Source organism: Rattus norvegicus, chromosome 5 (genome assembly GCF_036323735.1).
Source record: "Rattus norvegicus strain BN/NHsdMcwi chromosome 5, GRCr8, whole genome shotgun sequence".
NCBI classification, from domain to species: domain Eukaryota; kingdom Metazoa; phylum Chordata; class Mammalia; order Rodentia; family Muridae; genus Rattus; species Rattus norvegicus.
Window position 1 is genome coordinate 106,627,767 of NC_086023.1, and position 22,763 is coordinate 106,650,529.

The following is a 22,763-nucleotide window of genomic DNA, read 5'->3' on the forward strand; positions in this document are numbered from 1 at the left end:
CTGGGAGTTGATTCCATGGAAGAGACATTTGGATGTCTAGGTCAAGTGGGCATGCAAAGGCCCTAAGACAGAAGTTTGCTTGGAGTTTGTTGGAGTTTTAGGTAGCTAGAGAAGTAAACAAAGGAAGAAACAAATGAAAGGAGAGAGAGGGGCAGGCAGTGACAAAGGAAGATGGAGGGAGACAGAAGGGAAGCAGAGGAGCAGGAACAAGAGTGCAGAGAGGAAGAGAGAAGGCAAGGGGGCCAGGGAGAGGGGAGGTCCTTCCAGTTATGGTGGACACTGCATAGGCATTATTGGTGAGAGGGCTTTGAATGAAGGTCATGCCAATGGAGGTCACGACATCATTATTCTTCTGGGATGAGACTGTGCACAGAGGCAGCTTGGGAAGGAAAGGGTTTATTTGGCTCACACATCCTGATCACAGTCCCTCACTGGAGGACGAGGACAGGAACCTGGAGGCAGAAAGTGAAGTCAAGATCATGGAAGGGTGCTGCTTACTGGCTTGCTTCCCCTGCCTTGTTCTGCCTGCTTTCAAATACAACCCAGGACCACACATCCTGGGGTAGGTAGCACTACCCATAGTGGGCAAGGCCCTTCCACATCAGTTTAAGAAACTTTTGTCAACTGAGGTTCGCACCTGACATTTGACTCTAGTGGTGTTGACAAAACAAAACCCAAAACAAACAAAAACAAAAACACCCTCCATCCCCACCCCTACCGCCAACACCCTACCACAATATATATTTGTAAAGCAACCCAGCAAAGACAATGAAATAGCGAAATAGGTAGTATTGTTCTGATTTTATAGGTGAGGACTCTCACACAGCTGGAAAAGGGCAGAACTAGGTGTGGAAGCCACAGGGCCTGGGTCTTAAAGTCAGTGTACTTTGCTATGAAATCATGTGCTAGAATTATCCTCTGACGATTCAATGCCCACAGTTTTCCATAAAGGTCAGGAAGCAACCTCCATCTCCTTGAGTAGTGTCTATGACCTCATATGTTTGGTACTCCTGTTCGGCCAGTACATCAGTTCCCTAGTGGAAGGATGTTGGAAATGTCTCAGTGTGAATATAGATTGATGTTCACCTGGTGAAGCCACTACAATGCTCTTGGCCTCGGGGAACATCCGAGGTTATATCCAAAATGGAACTGACGGTGTCAGTGTGAGGTTATAAACAATAGGAGGCTCCTACTGCTGATGGCTGTTATACTGCATTTTTCTTCAGCAAAATAACCTTTACATAGTTAGTACTCTTTATTAGTATTTTCAAATAACTTTGTTGCCTTCTTGGCTGAGGGAGTACTTTTTAAAATTTTGTCATGTATTTAATCCTGGTATTTTACACTTGGAGTGTATGGCATCGTCATGGACACCAAAACCTCTCTGTTTTAACGTTTCATTCAATTGTGCTCATTCTAGAAGTTTTACCAGTCATTGTTTCTGTAGTACCTTTGACTGATGTCTTCGTTAAGGTTGTACTGCTGTGAACAGACACCATGACCAAGGCAAGTCTTATATAGGACGACATTTAATTGGGGCTGGCTTACAGGTTCAGAGGTTCAGTCCATTATCAACAAGGCAGGAGCATGGCAGCATCCAGGCAGGCATGGTGAAGGCATGTTCTACATCTTCATCTGAAGGCTGCTAGGAGAAGACTGACCTCCAGATGGCTTTAAGACCATGAGGGTCTTAAAGCCCATGCCTACAGTGATGTCTACTCCACATCTCCAAATAGTGCCACTCCCTAGGCCAAGTATATTCAAATCATGACAACTGATCTGGTTATCTCCCTGACCTGAAAATTCCTAGAGAAACGAGTCTGGGCTTCAGGAGCAGTTTCCAGGAGTGACTCACGACAAACTGTGTAGTTTCTTATACTCCACTGTGCAGTTCTCACCTCCACGAGACACAACTAATGAACCACAGGACCAGCAGACCTTACAGGGCTGGCAGGAAGAAAATGGCACCGTTTTCCCAAAGCTCTTCTTTTCCACAAAAGGTCAGTCCTGAACATCTTTATTTCCTATATACCTTTCCATTGTCCAAAAACCAAAGGAGAGGAGAGTTTTTCTCTTTGCTGGAAAAGCAGGCACTTTAAGTCTTTCTAAGCAACAGTGACAGTAGCAAGAACAAGTGGTACACACCAGTGCCATCTTCCTGACACACTTCACGTGTCCTTGCCAAGCACATCCTACTTTTGTTGAGAGGCAAAGAGTTTGCTGCTGGCTCTTTTAGATATGGAGGTGCTCACGTAGCCCTGTTCTGGCTCTAATGAGGCAAAAGGAACTCCACTTGAGGAATCTTAATGACTTGCTTTTAAGACACCTGCCCTCCTTCCTGCCAGGACACAGAAACAATGGTGGGGGGTTTGCCGAGGAGCCACAGCTGCCACCCTACAGAGATGAAGAATGGTGGCCGAATCAGGAAGACTTTGAGTTCTATGCTAGTCTGGGGAAGTTTGTTTGTTTTTAGGTCAGGGAAGAAGAATGTGATATGAACAGGCCCCAAAAAGTACAGCCTTGCTTTTACTACTGTGGTCTGGTTAAAAAAAGAGTAATAAAATCCTTAAAAAATTTAAATCAAATGGAGTCCATTACACGATGCTGGACTCTTTAACAAATCACAATTGCTAGCGAACAAAAGCACCCTGTCTGCTCTCAAGGGGTCACGGCATAGGATCCTTATAACCTTCCCACAGTGGCTCTCTCCTTACCTCCTTGTACATCTGAGGAAAGCAAGGCCTGACAAACCTGCCTAACACTCGTCACACGGTAGCTCGTCTTGCTACATAGGATCTATTCTAACATGGTCCAATGGAGGTCCAATGGGGTCTCAGGTAGGATTTGAACCCAGGTCTTAGTCTTGGAACACACACAGTTCAGGAGTACGCGGCCAAACTATGAGGGCATCCCACCTGGTTTGTTCTCCAGTGTCATCACTAGGTCAGGGGCTTTCCCAGAAATACAGTGTGGGGTTGTGGGTTTCCCGCCATCCTCTTACTCCTCAAATACAAATTTGGCTGCACTCTGCTTTTCCCTTTTCTTCTTTTCTGTTGTGGTGCTGTGGATTCAGTCTATGGCCTTGTGTATGAAGACAGCCCCCTCCCACTGAGACCTGGAATGCAGTGAGCTATGGAGTTCCTTTCCTGGTGTAAGTAGGCTCCACACCTACCGATGGGAGTTTTGTACACAAGAGAAGAAAAATGCTTGGACACAAGCTGGAAGGAGAGGAGGGTTGGCGAATGGTGAGGCACGTGGGAAGTAAGGGAGGGCTGTTGGCCCTGCTGTGAGGGAAGATGTATGGAAAATCCAGACCTTATGATTTGAGTCAAAAATACCAAGTCCAGGGATGTGCTCTGGATGAGCACCCAGGCTTCAGTCTGTTGTCTACACCAGGAGTACAGCAAACACTGAGTTCGACATGAGATTACACAGGAGGCTGATGGGTAGAAAACACTGTGGTGCCCTCTCCTCTTCCAGAGACAGTCATGTGACTGACAAATGGACAGTAGAAGCCTACAGGAGTGGCTCAAAGCACATGAAGCACCAAGACAGACTTTGAACAAGGGAGACACTTGGTTCAGATCCTGACTCCCCCATTTTATTCCCGTGTCACCTTTAGGCAAGACACAGCCTCTTTTCCATGTCTGTCCTCTGCATGAGCGAGAGAGGGCCTGGGAGGGAGAGAAACTCTGCTTCACACAGGGTTCTCGGCAGAGTGCTGGGGCTTCAATAAGCACCGTGCAAATGTGTATACTCCATTATCGGAAACCTCCAAAGCAGAGGCTACGTCACAGTGCAACACACTCGGCCCAGCATCCACAGTTTAGGTCAATAAAGATGGCTTGTTTAGAAAAATGTTAAAATCAATAAGTAACAGTGAGTTTATTAGAAGGATCAGTTCAGACAGCCATGGTATAATTTCAAAGTTCCCCAGGACTTTCTTATAAAGGGAAAACAATGTATTTCAGTCATTTTCCCCTCTTACTCCTTTGCCTTACTTTTGGATTTTGACACTGGATCTTGCTTTGTATCCAAGATTGGCCTGGAACTAGCAGCAATCTTCCAGTCTTGGTTTATTTCAACCCTCTTAAGAGCTTTAGGCTGATCTGAGACCTTATATTCATGAACAATGCATGCTTATGGTTTTATGTTCCTCTAAAGACACAGGTCAGCTTTGTTTGGAAGGCTGACTATGGCTTGTTGCTCCACACTGTGTGGATTGCTTCTGACACACCAAATAGCCATGAACAGGTGAATTAAGCAGTCTATGCTAGAATGGTAGATGGTTTCAAGCTTTCTGGTATTGCTCTCCTGAGAAGTAGAGCTTTGCCCAGACTTCGGGATGTTTGCCTGAGGATGTATAGTAGAAATGAGCTTCTGGAACTTCCCAGCCTGGGTTTCCTAGATCCACTCGTGGAAACCCTTAGGCATCAAGTAGGACATCTGGCTATGTGTATGGGGCCAAAGACAACATGGAGAGTCAGAAATCTAGGTGAGCCTAGACTTCCTTCAAAAGATTTTGTGTGAGGAAGGTCCTCTTGGTCCTTCCAACTTATTTGCTGGCCAGCTAGATAGCACTGAATAAGCCCCACGGACATTGTACGAAGCAAAGAATCACCCAGCTGATTCCCAACTGAATTCCTACCATAGAGTCAAGCTCTAGGTCTTGGGTGCCTTGTGATACATCGATGGAAGGTGGATACACACACAGCTGGATGGTGGGATGCAGGCCCAGAGGCCAAACCAGATGCCAATCAAGGGTGTCAGCAAGGGCCCAGTCAACTCAGCTGTGTGGCACAGATGAGACTAAGGGAAATATGGTTCTAACAGGCCATCTGTTCTAAATGTTTTCAGTGACTCGGAATACTTCCCTTTGTGAGCACTGGCTGCATACCAGTGGTCCAATGCGCCTCTCAGCCAGGCGACTGCCAGGAACATCAGAGAACTTTCCAGATATATTGCCACATTTACGGGGTCAGCCTGGGGATTGAACCAGAATGTTCTTCAAAAATTGCAGTTTGTCACAGGACATGTGAATTCAAGTGATGAGACCTAAACCAAGAGAGGTGACTATTTCTGAGAGAGCAGTGGGTTAGGTTTTGGCTGAAATGAAAACTGATTGTGAATTTTTTATTTTATTTATTGTGTGTGTGTGTGTGTGTGTGTGTGTGTGTGTGTGTGTGTGTGTACTACAGCAAGCTTTTCTTGCCCGTGTGCTATGGAATAATTTTAAAGTATCAAAGTGCTTTCTGTATTTTCCAATCACTCAAGTACAGCACTGATTATGGTCCTCAGCCTCTCTCAGATTCATGCTCAGGAAGCCCTTGTCTTTCAGGGAGAGGTTTCACCTTGAAATCCTGTGCCCAGATTCAGAAGGCGCCTCTTGCTACAGCAGCAGGAGCAAACAGCTTAATTGCAGCTTAGCTCCACAAGGACCAGGTGTTTTGGAAAATCACTGATGGCCCAACTCTGAGACAACCCAGATTCACTTTCTCTTATCACACAGAAATAAAACACAACCTCCCCTCCAAGGAGAAAAACAAAAACAAGCCCTTTCAGAAATGGAATCCTTCAACTAAAGGGATGTTTAGACTGCTCAGACCTGTGGACACACACACACACACACACACACACACACACACACACACACACACACACACACACACATTCTCATTCACATTTATTTACATACACATAGACTCTCTCTCTCTCTCTCTCTCTCTCTCTCTCTCTCTCTCTCATACACACACACAAGATAGAGCTTCTCTGAAAGGGGACCCAAGAACCTGAAAACCATGGTTTCTGTGAGGGAGGGTTGAGGAACTGAAGAAAAGCAGGGTGTACAGTGAGTTGAAGAGAAAGGCTTTTTTCCATGATGAACCTTTGAACACCTGAAAGTTTAAAGATTCCACATTTGTCCTTGCTCATCATAGTAATGTTTGTGAAGAACTCCAAACCCATTTCACATGCTGGCAGTGTGCTCTGTTCTCTGTGCATTCATGCCTTCAATCCTTACATTTATGGTGCAGACATCATTACGCCTTGACTTTATGGATGAGCAAACTGAGGTAGAGAGGTAGGTAAGATGTTCAAGGTCACATAGCTAGTATATGCAGAAGTGAGATCCAGAGTCAGATCATCCAAGCCTAGAGCCTTTCCTCTTTACCACGTAATACTGCAATGTCAAAATCAAATCCCTAATCAGTTGCCCAGGCAGAGCCATGACAGAACAACTGTTCTTCTCTTTTATCAGTTGATTCTCCAGGGCAATAAGGGAAGAGGAGATAGTGTCCCCAAAGAACCAATGAACAATTCATTGACAACCTCAAGTCCTAATGGCTTTTGGGGCTTTGGAATTGGATGGTTTGGGCCAAGGTGCTTCGCCTGCCTAAGCCTTAGTAGCAATGACATGCTGGTTGCACTGCTGCTGGGCTTTGGGGACAGCTGCTGAATAACAGAGCATACATGCTCTCCAGAACCCGGGCATTAGGAAACAACCACAGAGACTATAATGGGAGCCACAAAGAAAGCAGAAAGGGATCTGCACAGATGAGGGTTGGAGGTCCTGAATTGTGTTGGATGGTCAGAGGGCCGAAGAGTGGAAGGGAGGGGAGCAAAAGGAGGTAGGGAAGGGATGGAGGGAAGAAAAAATTTCTGGTGATAGAAACAGTAAAGACGGTGAGACTGATGAGAGCAGCTATCTGGACATGGGGACCCCACAGGCCTTAAACAAAACAAGACCATCAGAGTTTGGAATGAGAAGTGGATCCCAGGGAGGTGAAGGTTTCATACCTTTCCTAAGAAGCCTGGTAAGACACTAAAGGTTGCTAAGCAGAGGCTTACATGACCTGGTTGACATTTAAAGATGACCAGGACTGCTGCATGGGAAACAGGTGGAGACTATGCCAGAGGACCAGCTCCAAGGCTGCAGTGGAAAGAAGATGGCTCACAGAATACCCTTACCCAATAGAAAGGGTAAGCAGCAGGTATGGTTAGGATCTGTTGGTGGGACAATACTCCACGGAAGGAGACTATGTGGCAGAGCACAAATCCACAGGGGTGAGAATGCTTTGTCAACTTTAAGGTGTCCAGTAGAGAAAAGTGCTCCTAGATGAAGGTAGGCTCTAGAGAGGGAACCCAACTTGCCCAAAGTCACATGGCTGCACAGTGGCAGGAGGTGGGAGCAAGCAAAAATGATTCCTTCATTCCTTTTCCTGGAAGTAAAGGACGGCTGTTGGCTGTGTAAAACTCCCTTATTAACTGGACCACTGGGTGAACAGAGTAATGGCATCTCAGCCGTCGGCACGGGCATCACTTACAGCTAGAACCAGGAGTGTGAAGCGTGGTCCCTTGAGGAGCATCACGGTGACTCAGTGGTCCAGGGGTAGTACGAGTGCTTTGTAACCGAAATGCTCCATGTTCTAGCATGGGGTGTGCTCTGTGGTCCCTTCCTATTATTCTGAGTGAGAGGCTTGTGTCCAGTGGAGCAATCAAGGCCTGAGGAGCTGGTCTTTGGGTCCCCAGTTGTCATCTATACCATGTTAAGTCTTGAGTGCCTCTAGCTTTGAAGAACTTTATCAAAGGTTGGTTTTCGGTGAGAATTCTGATGTATGCAATATGAGTGACAATCAGGTCTCCTGTGTCTGATCTATGACATGTGCCTACTTAGTCTCCTCTTCCCACAATCCCTGTTAGCTTCCGTAGGGAAGTCAATGAACTCCTTGCTTGTGGCAGAGCTCCAGTTATTTATTTAGCTATACCAGATATCTATCTCCTACAAATACCATTTTTAGGATACCTATGCAACTGAAGGAACAAAGTATATTTGGCTTTGCAACTCAGCAAAACTGGAATGGCATAGTATTGGATTCTTTACAATGGTTCTTACAATCACTCTTGGAGGCGAACCAGGTTGTTTGGGTCTCCTACTGGTCCCAGTTATGATGGGCTCTCTTTGGATGGATACTCTCCCCATCCAACTGCCACAAAACAGTACCATTCCACCGATATTCAGAGAACACTGTTCTCCAAACCATTCTCAGCCCTCCCCTGGAATACAGTTCTTCATTCTATTATTTTTGAGGTATACAGTTTATCTTCACACACAACTTTGATTTAAAAGACGTAAAGGAAAATATTAGACAGATAGAGACCTTTTCTGTTCCCTGCCTCATAAGAAATGGTGTTTGTGCCAGAGGCATCAAAAGACAGAATCAGCACGCAGAACTCATATTCTACTCCTGTCAGAAAACCACCCTGCCAGGAGCTGAGCAGTAATGAAGGAAGCTCATGGAAGAGTCAAGGCTTCACCTGGAGATGTTAACCAAGAAGAGTCTGATGACTGTGAGTGACCTCAGCGTACATACGCTTTTTTTCTGAAGCAATGTCTTTGACATCCTCCTCTCCCCAAAACAATGCTCCCAAACAAAGCCTGACGGTTACCTTCAGCGAGTGGGTCAAGGGTGTGTATCATGAGCTGGAAGATGCTGTTCCTCATGAGACTGTTGTGGAGGGAAGCAGAGCTTCCACCTCGCTGGAGGCGCGGCTTATTCTGAACAGAGAGACCAAAGATGTTGTTAGTTGTCGGAAATGAATGTCAAGTGAGCCACAGTGAGGAGTCTCCTTTAGTCAGTGGTCACTCCTTTCTGTTACATAGTCACACAGAGTAGAACCAAAGAGTTTCAAAGAATATTTCAAGCATCCCAAGGAAATAGCTTTTCTATTAAACAAATCAATTTTGTCCAGTCCCCCACACCATCCCTTTTTAATGAAAGTTAAAAAGTTACTACAAAGCATGCAATGTTTGGCATGCTTCATTCCATTCACTCATTCCATGTTCAGGATTAGCCCTTCAAGATCGATATCGTTAGTACCAACTGTAGGTAGACCATGAAATCTCTGAGGAGTAAAATGAAGTTCTGGGTCACACAGTGTTGGACAGAGGCATGGATTCTAGGCTTGCTTTTCTTAAAGATTATTTATGACCTAATAAATAGTTTTTAAATTTTTGGATTGTGTGTCCTGTCAGTGAGCTCTTTGTTTCTATGTGTCTATGTCGATGGACTCGTCTATAACCATATCATCTCCCATGTCTTCTGGGGTCCCCACCTCTATCCTTGGATCCAGATAGCTCTGTGGTTTGTGTTACGTGAGAACCTGAAAGACAGTTTCCTCCTGTGACTCCACACAGATCCGTCCTGGCTTCCAGGATGCTTCCTTGGCACAGAGTCCTATGAGCTGTGATCTTTTGCTCTAATAACTGGATCTGAGATATGAGGACACCAAGTGAACTTCAGGAGATGGGGTTTCCAACAAGATCTTACTTCTTTCTTCAAAAGCAAACAGCCTTAAATCAAACAGAAACCACTTGAACCCTCCTCATTTGGACAGCTATTTAATCCTGCCTAGAAATGACTTCCTTCTCCAAGGTTCACTTTGTGGTACTGGGCACAGGGGAAGATTCTTAGAGGCAGCCAAGCCTTGTAAACAGACTTAGGGAAGAGGGCTTCTATAAGTAGAATATTTTTTGAAAGAGTAGGACGAGGACGAGGAGGAGGATGGTGATTATTATTATTTATTACTTTGAGGCAGGGGTCTCATTGTATAGTTCTAGAGGTCCTGGAATTCCATGTGAAGCCCAGGTTGGCCTTAAACTCACAGAACTCTGCCTGCTTCCTTTTGCTGGGATTAATGGTGTGCACCACCATGCCTGACTTACTGTTACTTTTTTAAAATTGAACTTGGCCCAAAATCTTGACAAGGAAATTTTCTGTGGTCTGGTAAAATTAAAACCTATCCTCTGATTTTATTTTAGTTAAAAATTAAAATGAAAACATTTTTACCAAGTCTTTCAAACTTCTCTGTCACAGATTTCCCATAAGAGACTCCATAATTAAACACATTTAGACAGGCTGATATTTTCTAGAACAACTCATCGAGAACCTCAGATTTATGTCAGCCATCAACCCACTGTAACACAAAAGAATTATTGTAATTTTGACCACTGCAGCAGAATTTCCAAGTTACTGACCATATGGTCTTTTACTCCAGAAAATACTTATTAAGGGTCATGGTTCAAACATTTGGTGGTAAACTTAAAACCTATTGCAGGATTGAAGTATGGGTAAGAAGTCATACAATGAGAAATCAACAGTGATTTTATTTTAATTGGTATTCTATTAAAGCTGTATTCCCAACCCAGCAGGGTTTGAAGATGAATGAAGGAGAGTATTTGTGTTTCAATGATGAAACACGTTCTGAGCTCTTCAGAGTTTTGGGGTTTTGGGCTGTACCTCGGTCTTGAGTCTAGTGTATCCTCTGGGAGCTCAGTGAATGTCATGTCGTTCCTCTGAGTGTTAATGGAAGGAAGTATTTACAGGGTCACAGATATTTTCATGACCATCCCTTTCAACCTTAAAAGCCTGTAACATTTTAAAATGCAGTGTAGCATTTAGTTATAGAGGATACAGAATCAGCAAAGTTCAAACCATTCTGGGGGCAAAGGTAGCCGGCTTAAATCCATCGGAAATGCAGTAACTGTTGGTTGAACACAAAATCTCACAAGGTTATTTCCTTGCCAGGCAGCACAATATGAAATGTCATGTGTTAATTAGAAAGCCACTGAAAATGTGGTCATTGCTAATGGTTTGTCCTTATAATTATGGGCACTGTGGTTGTTATTTTGGAAAGGCACCAGAACTCTGTTCTGGGTATCTTCTTTAGCCTTGAATTGTGTCTATGCTTTGAAGACATTAAGCATCCTTTCAGGCAGTGTTGGATATACACATCACATGCAGCATTTCTCCAAACACAGTGTGCATGCAGACACACACACAAAAAACAGTTCTCAAGTACTGGACTCCATACTGTCCCCATGTATCAGCCAACATCCCTTGGAATGTAATTTAGATGCTTCTTATCCCTTTGACATTTATAAAAGTTCATGTCCAATGAAAGAAAGGATTCAAAACTTTGAAACATAAGATCAGAAATAATTTGTGAGTGAATGCCAGAGTTACTAATTGTAGGACAGAAATACCAGCCCCCCCCCCACACTTCCAGTGTATCAAACCACAAGTATTCCAAGGGAGAGGAAGATTGGCAAGCATAGAGCTCCCTTCCACCCCTACCACACACTCTCCACAGGCACAGGAGTATAGGCAAGGCTACTGCTCCCTACCGGTAACGTCGGCTCTTCCTTGTCCCCAGCTGTAGATGCCTGCATAAAAGAAAAAGGCAAAAAAGAAAAGATGAAGAAATAAATAATAAATTCCACACCGACTTTACATTTAATAACAGTCATCAATACAGAGATGGCTACTTCTTCTCCTGGTAGAAATAGGTGCGCATGGTATATATCTCTAGTCCGTATCAATGCTTTATTTAGACATGTGACTCATTCCCTTGAAAAGTCAAACTCGACTGCCCAACTACGACGTTCAGTAATAAAAAGCAATGAAATCAATTATGGCCCATGCATACAGTGGAATACCATGTAGTCATTAAAATAGATGAGATGAATTCACACATGATGAAATGGAAAATATATTGAGTGCAAAATAGTTTTAAAATCGTATTTATTCACTTCATCAAAATAATAGTATATGTAAAGGAAAGGGTTCCGCAAGAATTAGTGTCATGAATGGTTGCTGCTGTGTGATGGGATTACAAGGAAATGTCACTTTCCATGTTTTGGAGGGAGTTATATCCAGTGCCCCACATATGGTGAGTGAAAAAATACCAGTTAAAGTTCTGGATCAAAGACCAGGATTATCACCCAGCGTGGGTGCTCAGGACTGAACTGGGGACTTCTGGAAGAACAGACAGTGCTCTTAACAGCTGAGCCATCTTTCTTGGCTAATCCATCTTTCCAGCCCTATGTGTGATATAATTTATAAGATATATAAATTTTGCACTTAATAAGGTGGAGATTGACTGTTTTAGACCTTTAACCAAATATTTGATAATCTTTTTTTTTTTTTTTTTTTTGGTTCTTTTTTTTTTTTTTTTTCGGAGCTGGGGACCGAACCCAGGGCCTTGCGCTTCCTAGGTAAGCACTCTACCACTGAGCTAAATCCCCAGCCCCCATATTTGATAATCTTTAATTTTGTTGAGATGCCTTTTTGGACCCTGGAATCATGTATGTAATGTATGTTCCCTTCTGTTCCGAAACACTGTTATATGTCCATGTAGAACGTGTGTGTGTCAGACACAGACAGACAAGTTCCGGGTTGGTGATAATTTCCCAGCACAGCCTGCAGGCATCACTAAACTTGCCATCGCATCTTCTTCGGGGGCTAACACTCAGTGGCTTCTTGAAAAATATCACAGGAAAATATCTCTGATGTCCTAGTACCCAAGGACAAACTGAAATGGAAGTGGACCGGAAGTTGTCTTTTGATTTCTCTGTCTGCTCCGAGAGGCACCGTGGGAGCCCATTTCTCAAGGTAGGTTCTTTGTTCTTCCACATCAGATGGCTCAACAAAAGATCCACATTTTACAGAGTAACTCTCTGGGGAAATTTTCCAGTGCAGCCAGCTTAGCCTTTGGTCATACATTGAGACTAGCTGTCAGAGCACGCCTTTACAGTTAGCAAATTTATACCTTGTGGCTAAATGGGAAGGAAATAACTATGAGCCGGACTGATATCCCAGCCATACCACAGAACATAAGGGATAGAGCGAGGAGGGATAAAGGGTGGGCTTCAGGAGGGCAAGAAATTCTCATCAGAGAGTCTGAAGCTTTAAAAATATGTGTAACAAAATTATGTGAGGAAGAAAAAAATTCAAAACTATACACCTGTGTCTGAATAAAAAGAAAAAAAATTGTACGAGTGATGTTTTTATCTTACCAGATTGAAAGATCATAAAGTAGGCTGAAGGAACAGGGTTAGCACACAGATCCTGCAAAGAACTAAGACTGTAGAGAAAGGTCTTCAGCATTTGCAAGATGTGCTACTGGTTACCGTCAACGGAAGTTGACATCATTAGTTTTTTTTCTTTCAGGTGTGATTTGCAGACGTGAATATGCATCCGGTGGCAGCATGCAAATGTAGGTGACATACCACTGGCAGGTGGACCTGTCTGGACTGACCTGCTGCTCTTCTTTTATGTATTCTGTGGAGAGGTGTGATACGTGGTAAAGACTGTCTTCCTCCCTTAGGTTTGTGGTCCTGACAGCGGGCTCCTGACTGAGTTTGGAGTTCAGTGGTACAGGGGCTTTAATTGGGTTGACTTTAGTGTCACAGAGTTATTTTCAGGGTCATGACTGCCTGAGAAATTGATTGTATTTAATGTTAAAGAAGGCTAATAAGACTTCAATCTTTGTGTTCTTATCGTGCCTTAAAAAAAAAGTCTAAATTTGAACACAGTCCCATTATCTCTTGACAATATATCAATACTATCAATTTGGACTGCACTAGTTTGAAAGCCCCATTTCTGAGGTCAGTTCCAAGGCTGTGCCACATACAGGAGAGGTCTTTCAGTCGGTCTGACGTAGTCACAGGACTTCTCTAGCTTATTAAAGATGCTCTTTAAAGGACACATTGAAGAGTCCTAGGCTGGGGCTCCGGTGATCAACACAGGTCCCTCTCTCCTAAAGTAATAGGATTCAACCAGGCCAGGGTGTTAGAAAGAATTCTGCAATTCAATTTTGTATTCAATGTAAACAGGCTTCTCCGTCATTAGTCCACATTAGTCATGTGGTGACGGCATTGAACGTGAGTAACTGGGATGCTGCAGGATCAGGTACCCTTCTCAGAGAAAAATGCTACGTGCACATGGGAATTTTGTTAGCTACTTATAATTATTCTGAAAGTGCTCTGCCCCCAGATAATAAAACCTAGAACCTGCTTGGAAGAAGTTTAGATAGAAATCCCCCTCAAGTGTTTACGTTATCTCTTTTTGCATTTGACCTGAGAAGTCTCTGACTGGGAAATGGCTTCACTGGATGGCACATGCAGTTTTGATGTAACTTTGTATACAGCTTTACCGTTCCCTGCTCCTTTCCTGGCACGTTAAAATGAGGCAAATACTGCATAGTCCAGCTGCTTTGGACCACACAGTGAGACATGCCTGTGGTTCACTCTGGCTTGAAATTACCTGCAAATTAGACAACCAAGTGGGTCACCATGAAGGCTGCAGATGCCGACAGACAAGTCTGGAGAATGGGAGGTGGTTTTTCCCAGTCAGTGGCTGGGCACAGGACAGAGGAGACACAGAAACTATCTGAATGTTGCTGCAACAATCATTAACTTCTATTTCCAAATCCTTCTACCATGCCCTGTGGAATGGACTGAAGACCAGGCAGCACTGTAAATAAAGGGCATGTAGACAAACTTAAAGGCTTTTTTTTCCTTTTTTTCTTTTGGTCATAAATGTGACCCAAGCCAGATCTTCTAGCAATTAAAGTACAAATCTTATATTTAACTGGCATTAATTTTAACATCCTAAGATTGAGGAGGTTGAGTGAGAGAAGACTTGACTGAATGACATTCATTAAAAATGGTGTATCATTTTTCTGTCAATATACTTTTCTGTAATAAAAACACGTTTAAATTATCTTTCTCAGATAAAGGTGACTAAACCTCAAAGCTGATTGGGAAGCCAAGGTAACAGGTCCAAAAACTCAAACATAAAAATAGAAAGGAAAGAGGCCCTACCCCTCTAGGCAGAAACCCAACTCTTGCTCCCTCTTATTCTGAGGTGCCAGCATATTTCTCAGCTTAGTGAGAGAAAGAAGAGATGAAAATCCAGAAGATTTTGGATGTGTACTCAGGTCATAATCTCTGTTAATCCTTCAGGGAAGTAAGAGAAAAAAGCATGGCTGAGCTGGAAGCCCAGGATGACGGACTATCCCTGCCATACTTCTGCTTTACAGAGATGTCAGATGGGAGAAAGACTCCAAATGACCCAAGTTGGAAGTGTTATCAAAGAAGCTCAGGGTCCAGAAGCAAAGCCTTTCAGTCACTTGTCTGGATAGATCACCTCCATCATCATGAAATATCTGGGGCAGTAGAAAGAGATCTGAAAACAGTAGAAAGAAATACTGAACGGAGAGAGTAGAAGATAAATTGATGGGAGAAAAAAAACTTTTTTTTTGAAGACCATTGGACAAGAGAAGAAATCATGTCAGCTGAGAAGGAATGCCACATGGAATTCAAGGCCAGTGTTGGTGACTGGGTTTTTGCTTCTTCTCAGCTATATGACCCTGAGGAGGTGACATAATTGTGATCCATTCTTTAGCTCTCCATCTGTGAAATGGGGGCAAGAACACAATGTTGTTGTGAAGGTTAGGCAAGATACATATATGGCTTCAGGTAGTTCAAGGCCATGAATTAGACTTGGAGGTAGCGTGGCTTCTATGGGAAGTAGACACATTCATTGATGAGGGTAGAGGGAGGTGCCTTAAGTCGTAATCTAGGCAGGACTACTTAGGCATATCCCAGGTTGACATCTGTGGAAGATGACACAACTGATTCTATTTCCTTGACTTGGCCCCTGAACTCATCCTTGACTGGAGGACACAGCAGGGATGAGGCGAGGCCACAGCTCCTATCTTTGGTACCCAAGGTTCTTAGGAGGTGGAAGACTGAGAGAAGATTGGATTCAGGTCTGAACCCATAGAATCTCAAACTCTTGAGTGTTCTATGACATTTGGAGGATCTGCTCACACGGCTGGGAAAAGGAGTATGGGGTCAGAAGGCTGTGAGCCCATGCTGAGTTCAGACTCTGATAGAGCATCTTCCTTCTCTGGCTGGGTTCTGGATTACAGGGTCCTACATGGAAGAAGCCAGTTCATGCACAGATGATCCGTGAACATGTCTGGTACATGGAGTGCTATCTCTTAATCTCCAGGATCTGGCTAATGGGGAAAGTAAAGTCCCTTAACAATTTTGAAAGAAGTTTACCTTGTAAACAAGAAGGTGAGAAGAGGCACAGCTTGGACTCTACTAAGATCATTAGAAAATGTAATTTGGGAAGGATCAGTAAGTAAGGCAGGTACCAGAGTAATGTCAGCACACAGACCTGAACTATTACTGAAAAACATATATAATTGTGTATGATCAATGTCATCATACACATGTTGATCATACATGATTATCAGAAACATTCTGAACAAATTATGGGCATCCACACTTCTATCTACTTGTCACCCTCCCTTCATCCATCCATCCACCCATCCACCCATCCATCCATCCATCCATCCATCCATCCACCCATCCACCCACCCATCCATCCATCCATCCATCCACCCATCCATCCATCCATCCATCCATCCATCCATCCATCCCATCCATCCATCATCCTTCTATCCTATTGTATATCATTATGTGTTACCTGTTACTAACAACTATTAAGTAAGCACAGACTGAGTTCTTTACTTTTAAATAATTCTTGTTGTTATGTATGCACATGCCATAGTTCAAGTGTGAAGGTATGAAGACAACTTTCGAGAGTCTGTTTTTTACTTCAACACAGGGACTGGAGTCAAGCCATCAAACTTGGTGTAAGCATCTTTACCTGATGAACCATCTGGCCGACTCTCTTTCTTGAAAGATAAAAATGCATAGAAGCCATCTTAATATTTTCTTCTTGCTTACCAAAGAGTCATCTCATACTCCAGTGGCACGTCTGTGCCAACCTTTAAATAGGACTTCTTTAAATACCTCTCACAGAACTGACGAGCTATATTGGGTGTATCTGTACCCAGATCCTCCACAGAGCCTCCCAAATAGCACACGTTGTAAGATCTTTGTGGACAGAATCCACCTCTGTGCTCTCCATGGTCCCTAACTGTGGCAACTTAAAATGCAACCAGGTGGCGTGCTTGAGTGAACTACTCGGGTGGGACAGGGGCTGGGTGCATCCATGACAGCTAGTGAAGCTCCCCAGCTGCCCGGGACGTTGGCTAAATTAATAGTCATGCTGATTATTTAGGTCCGCTTCTTCAATGACTACTCAATCTTTCTTATTAAGTAGGTACACAGAAGACAGTAATCTGTGTTTTACAAATGGAGAGTGAGAGGCAGGAAGGGCCTCAGGCTGTTTCTGTGCTCAGGATACGGAGCACCAATGCCAAGTCATTTAATTTAGGAAATTAACAGTGCATCTACCACTGCTATCGCTTGCCTTCTTCTGCAAAATCCAGATGCTGCTCATTTACTTTATTGTATGGTTTGAGCAATCCTCATAATTGCTAATGAACAATTTTGATATGCCAACCAAACATAGTCTGTGAGTGTTGGCCTGGTATAAAACATGGACATTGGCCTTGACTGGTTAGCAACCCAAAGCACATCCATATATTGTCTCCACTGTTTTACTCTGTCCCTTTGTATGCTGATGATAAAAACTCAAGGCCTCACACATGCTTGACAAGTCCCAAGTCCTCTACTACTGAGCTGGGCTCCTGCCTTCCTTCTTTTTACGAAGAGTGTTAGAGGATGTGGTGTGTGTGTGTGTGTGTGTGTGTGTGTGTGTGTGTGTGATGTGCTTGTGCACAGGTATATACAGATGATGCATACATGTTGTTGTATGACTAGAAGTTCACACAAGGCATCTTCTACGATCACTTCTGATCTCAGTTTTTGTGTCAGGATCTCTCAGTGACTAGCTGGCCAGTGAGCTGTAGGTTTCTTCCATTTCCATGTCCCCAGTGCTGGTATGCAGGCTACCATATTACTGTTTCACATGGGGGTTTGGGGATCCAAACTCAGGTTTCCTTACTTGTGCAGCAAGCACTTTACCAACTGAGCCATTTCCCCAGCCCAGATTTCTTCTTTAAATCCATTAAATGCTAGAGCTGGACAAAAGATATGTTATGCAAATCAGGCACCCTGCAGTGAAAACAGGTATTATTTATGGAAAGCACAGTATATGCCAAATGTATAAGAAAAACCTGACTGAGTTTTTAAGATAATAAATGTTATAATCACTTCTATCTCCTATACTACGTAAAGATCCTGAGACTGATAGAGGCTGGGTGGGTTTATCCAAGGTCTCAGAGCCACTGTATGGCAAAGCTGTGGTCTGAGCTCAGATAGCTGGGCTCTGGAGCACACTTGAGTGTTGGAAAACAAGGAAGTGGCATTTTCTTTACAATGACCTGTGGGAAGAAAGTGGCAAGCAACAGAGCTCCAAACAGAGTGCAAATATTTGATGAACTTGGACTTCTAATGAAAGCCAGACGATGCCAAGCAATTGCTGGGAATTTATGATGACAAGATTTTATTTGTATTCATTACGTATACACTTGTTTTGTTGGGAACTGTGAGTGAGTGCTTGGGAGTAGAGAAAGTATAAAAATTAATTTTTTGGTCATTTGTTTCTTCCAGAACTGTAATTAAGACTCATTCACAATGATCACCGTGTTTTAAAATGTAATTTCTCTTATGTTCTGGAGAATCCTGGAGGTCCTTTTTATGAGCTTCACGATGGAACAGGTGCAAATGAGTTTCTTCATACCTTGGCTTATGTTAGGACTTGGTAACTCAGCCACAGGTAGGAATTGGGGCTGTCTGGTGGCCTCGCTCACCCTGTGGCCAGGAGCAGATCCTGTTCTGCAAGCTGTTTATTCAGAAGGACATGGGTGTCAAATCTTCAATTAATGTCTTATGCTCTGATAAGCTCAGACAATGGAATAGTCAGCCTTCATGTTGGAAGCATTGATGGAGACTCTGAATTGTAAGACGGGACTAGAGACAAGATATTCATTCATTCAGCATTATCTGTTTGATAATACTTATTTCACTCTTAATATTAGGCCAGGCTGTTTTCTAGGTGTTAGGAATTTAGGTGTGACTAAAACTGACAAGAGTCTTTGTCCTTATGGATATCACACATTATTATATGTTATTATAAGATTAAAGAGAAAGGAGCAGTAGTGGTCACATCACTTATAATTAAGTTATATTTATAGATAGCTAGAATCTAACTATCGTGTCATCTGTGATTTTACTTTGGGACTGAACTTTAATCCTGGACTGAACATGTACTCTCATTTGGATTGGCATTGGTAAAGACAACTGAAATATGGAGAACACAATTGTATCCATGGAGGTCTGAACTCAATGTACAGCAAAATTCAGGGATCAAGAGGAAGCAGGGACCTAAAAGTCGGATAAAAGTGTAACTGATAACTGATAAAAGAACTGAGTGTCACTTAGTTCTTTGTACCAGTGTTAGCAAAGTTCCTTGCTAGCATACTTTTTAGACGCCTTTAGATTTAAGTGTGAAAACAGAGAGTCTACAGGGAAAGCGGCACCATGCAGTCATTGTATGCTGTAGAAGGCTTCTCATGCAGTCTCAGTGGTGCAAAAGCATAGCCTTAGGAGCGCAATGGATGTATCCTTCAGACATCAAACTTTCCATTCTAGAGATGCTGCTTGTGCTGTGTCCACCCTGACACAATTTCCACAATATAGGCAAATAGAGACACCTTGGATTTAGTTTAGGAATTCCCAGGAACCAGATAATTACAATGCAGCCCGACTTGAATATTTAACAACACCAGTGTTAACACAAATACATTTTGGAGAAGACAACGAAAGGCATAAATACCAAGTATAAAGTCTCTGTTGAAAAGGTATTGAAAATTGGGGCTGACTGTACTTTTTAATCGGTTCCTTTGTGCCTGGTTGAGGTCAAGAGGCAGCTAAAGTCTCTTTCCACAGCCGAGGGCACAACCCCACGGCCGCTTCCACATACCCCTCCCACTGGGCCTTCCATGACTTCTCCAGTCTGTTCTGCATTCGTCTCACCTCTCTTTTCCACCACGGATCATCCTTTTGACAGCACACATTTTCATTTTACCTCTTTTCCCACTAGATACTGCGGGTGCTAGAGGCTGCACGAGAGATGAATCACTGAGCCTTATGCTCGTCTATAAGGGCGCTGGAGGGAAATGGCTTTGGTTAGCCCGATGCTGGTCTGTATCACCTTCCTCTTGTCTTTGACACTTCTGATGACCCAGTGCCTCTTGGGTCACTTCCCTCAATACAGGGATGCATGCTCTGACCTGGCCTCTGCTGCCTCAGCTCTTAGGAAAGGCACAAGCGTGAACTTCCCTTCTTTGGCCTTCTTTAATCAGAGCGTCTCACGGCATGGTGAAGACTGGCTGGATTTGGAATCACCCAGGAGATACACCCTCATGACTGGAGGGTGCTTATAGAGAGGTTTAACTAAGAAGGAAGATCTACCCTGGATGTGAGTGGTGCCATCCCAGGCCAGGTCCCTCATTCTGCTTCCTGAGAGTGGACACGATGTGATCGGCTGCTTCAAGCTTCTGCTTCCAAACTTTTCCCACCACAACGGACTGTACCTCAAGACAGTGAGCCCCAGTAAATTGCTCCTCCCCCAGACTGCTTTTTGTCAGGCATTTGGTCGCAGTAATGATAAGTAACTAGTACAAACATAAGTCCTAATCGCATAGTCGTATGCTTTACTGAAATCTTAGGAATCATAGGTTTTCGTGATCAAGGCCGTCTTACATCTTACATATCTTTATTATACTCCATATTTTGTCTACCACTATGCTAACACCACGTAGAAAACAGTCATATTTTTATTGCTAGTCACAATGGGTGGGGCCAGAGCTTAAAAAAATAAAAGGACGATGTTTAGATAGGTACGGAAACTGAGGGAAAAGAAGTTTGAGATATTTGGATCTGGTATTCAGGTTTTGGTCATAGCCATTAGATATTATTTGACTAGTATACAATGGCATCCTTAAACAATTTTCTGGCTTGGTCACTGGGACGCTGTGCATAGTTCAAACAAGTTTTTGCATAAACATAAATGATCTGAGTCTTATACTAAGCATTCCATTTCTGGACCACATGATAAGAGCATTTTTCGTATTGAAAGGATCACGACACTGCTTTCTGTCTCACACTCTCCCCAGCAATGATCAGGGGTCTTCGACACTCAAGTTAGCACAGCGATGGCTATTTGTGGCGTTCCTGTGGCTCTCTGAAATGGTTTTGATGATGAACATCTTTCCATGGGCTTGTTTGTCAACTGTAGATCCTGTTTAATGAACTGAGTGCATCCTTTGCTTCACTTTAACTGGTTATTTATGTCTTTTAGGGCTGTATTTTGCAAATTATATAAATATTGTTATTTATATTTCATATAAATATTGTTAGATACCCGATTTTAAAAATATCTTTCCTGTTTTATAAGTTATCCTATTAGACTCTAAATAAAGTTTTTCTTGTGTCAAAGGTTTTCATTTTGGTGATATCAGTTTTTCCTTTTCTGCCATACCATGTGTGGGGTTCTTAGATGGTCTAGTACTTCTTTTGGTGACGCATGCACACTTGTTACTATGCATGTGTAAGTGCAGGTACATGTCTCACGTGCCATGGGGTGTGTGTGGAGGTCAGAGGGCATCTCCTGGTAGTTGGTTCTCCCTTGACACCTTGTGGGGTCCGGGGATCAAGCTCAGGTCCTCGGGCTTGCATCCCAGTAGGTCTATCTATAAAGCTGTTATACATTTTAGAGAAGAAGGGTGAGTGGCTATTCACCTGCAGGTTATACAGGTAGTATGGGGGGGGTCTGGAATTAGAAAAGCAGAAAGTCTAAACTGAAAACCATCTGCTTCTCTCTCCTGACGTCTCTGCCTTGCTTGGTCTGAGTGCTGAGGACTCAGTCTCAGGACTGCATGCTGGGTAAGCCATACTCTTAATGCTCAGACTCCCCAGGTCCATCGTTCTCTTTGCATTCCCCAAGTAGACATAAAACACACGCTCAATCTATCTTCCTGGCAGGATAGTAAAATGTATTTAGAAATCATAACCCCCAGATCTTCACAGGAATATTTGAAGAAATCTAGAGTTTTAGACATTGGCTTTGCTTTGAACAAAAAGTACAGGGATTGAAAAATAAACTTTATTATTTTCAATGTCTCAAATCCTTCTAATCTTATAAAATGAGATTTATCTAATCTTATAAAGCATAAAAGGAAAACCAGAGATAAAGCCAGGGTTTGACACTAAGATAGCACGTCATAGTTGCTGAAAATGTTACAAGTTTAGTCTCAAAAAGTCTGGTTCCAGGCAGTGGCTTTGGTCCCCCAGGGCCTGCCTTATCTGTTATCTGTCAATAGAACAGCGGAAATTGTGTGCAATTGAAAACAGATGTAGCCTGGCAGTACAGAAATGGAAAGATGTGCACTGGAAAGCCTTACGGCGCTGCTGTTACCAGCAGCCAAGAACTGACCAGTATTACATCAGCAGCATCTTTGTGGCCAAAGACTCAGCACTATTTCAGTTCTGGAACTAAAAATCCATTGCAAGCTTGGAGGAAAGTGACATAACATCTCCTAATGATGGCTGGTCTCGAGCTTTGTCTCACCTGTGGTGGTTCTTCAAGGTGGTGTCGGGAGCGTGGAGGAGCGGTGCTCACATGCAGGTGCTCAGACAGCATCCCTCGTGCCGAGAATAATCATAAGGCTGTGTCGTATCAGCGTCAAACACTCACTGTTTACTCAAGGCAGCAGTGCTGGATGCCTTTGGACAGGACTCCAATAAGCAGTGAGAATGTACCAGCGCTGTGGGTCTGATTAAAGAGATCCAGTCCCCAAACAAAGGCTGTATTTGGGCTGACATTTTGCTTGATTATGTGTCTTTGTTCATTTTTTCAAAGTTTTTATAATGAGAAATGTCAATCCAAGGAAGATTTCAGAATAGTCATGCTTTTGCCACTTAGGCAAAAATCGCTGACGTTTTTTTGTACTTGTTTTGTGAATATAGGTATATT

The 22,763-nt window shown here is 43.2% G+C and overlaps 1 protein-coding gene across 11 annotated transcripts in view; it reads right to left on the minus strand.

Annotated features, from left to right (window-relative positions):
- Slc24a2 (solute carrier family 24 member 2) overlaps positions 1 to 22,763 on the minus strand; it is a 243,944-nt gene that overhangs the window by 83,900 nt on the left and 137,281 nt on the right. For 10 of the 11 annotated variants that reach the window (NM_031743.3, XM_063288506.1, XM_063288505.1 and 7 more), the window contains 2 exon segments: positions 8,446 to 8,554; positions 11,183 to 11,221. In NM_031743.3, the coding sequence (NP_113931.1) occupies positions 8,446 to 8,554; positions 11,183 to 11,221 (148 nt within the window). 11 annotated transcript variants of the gene reach the window in all.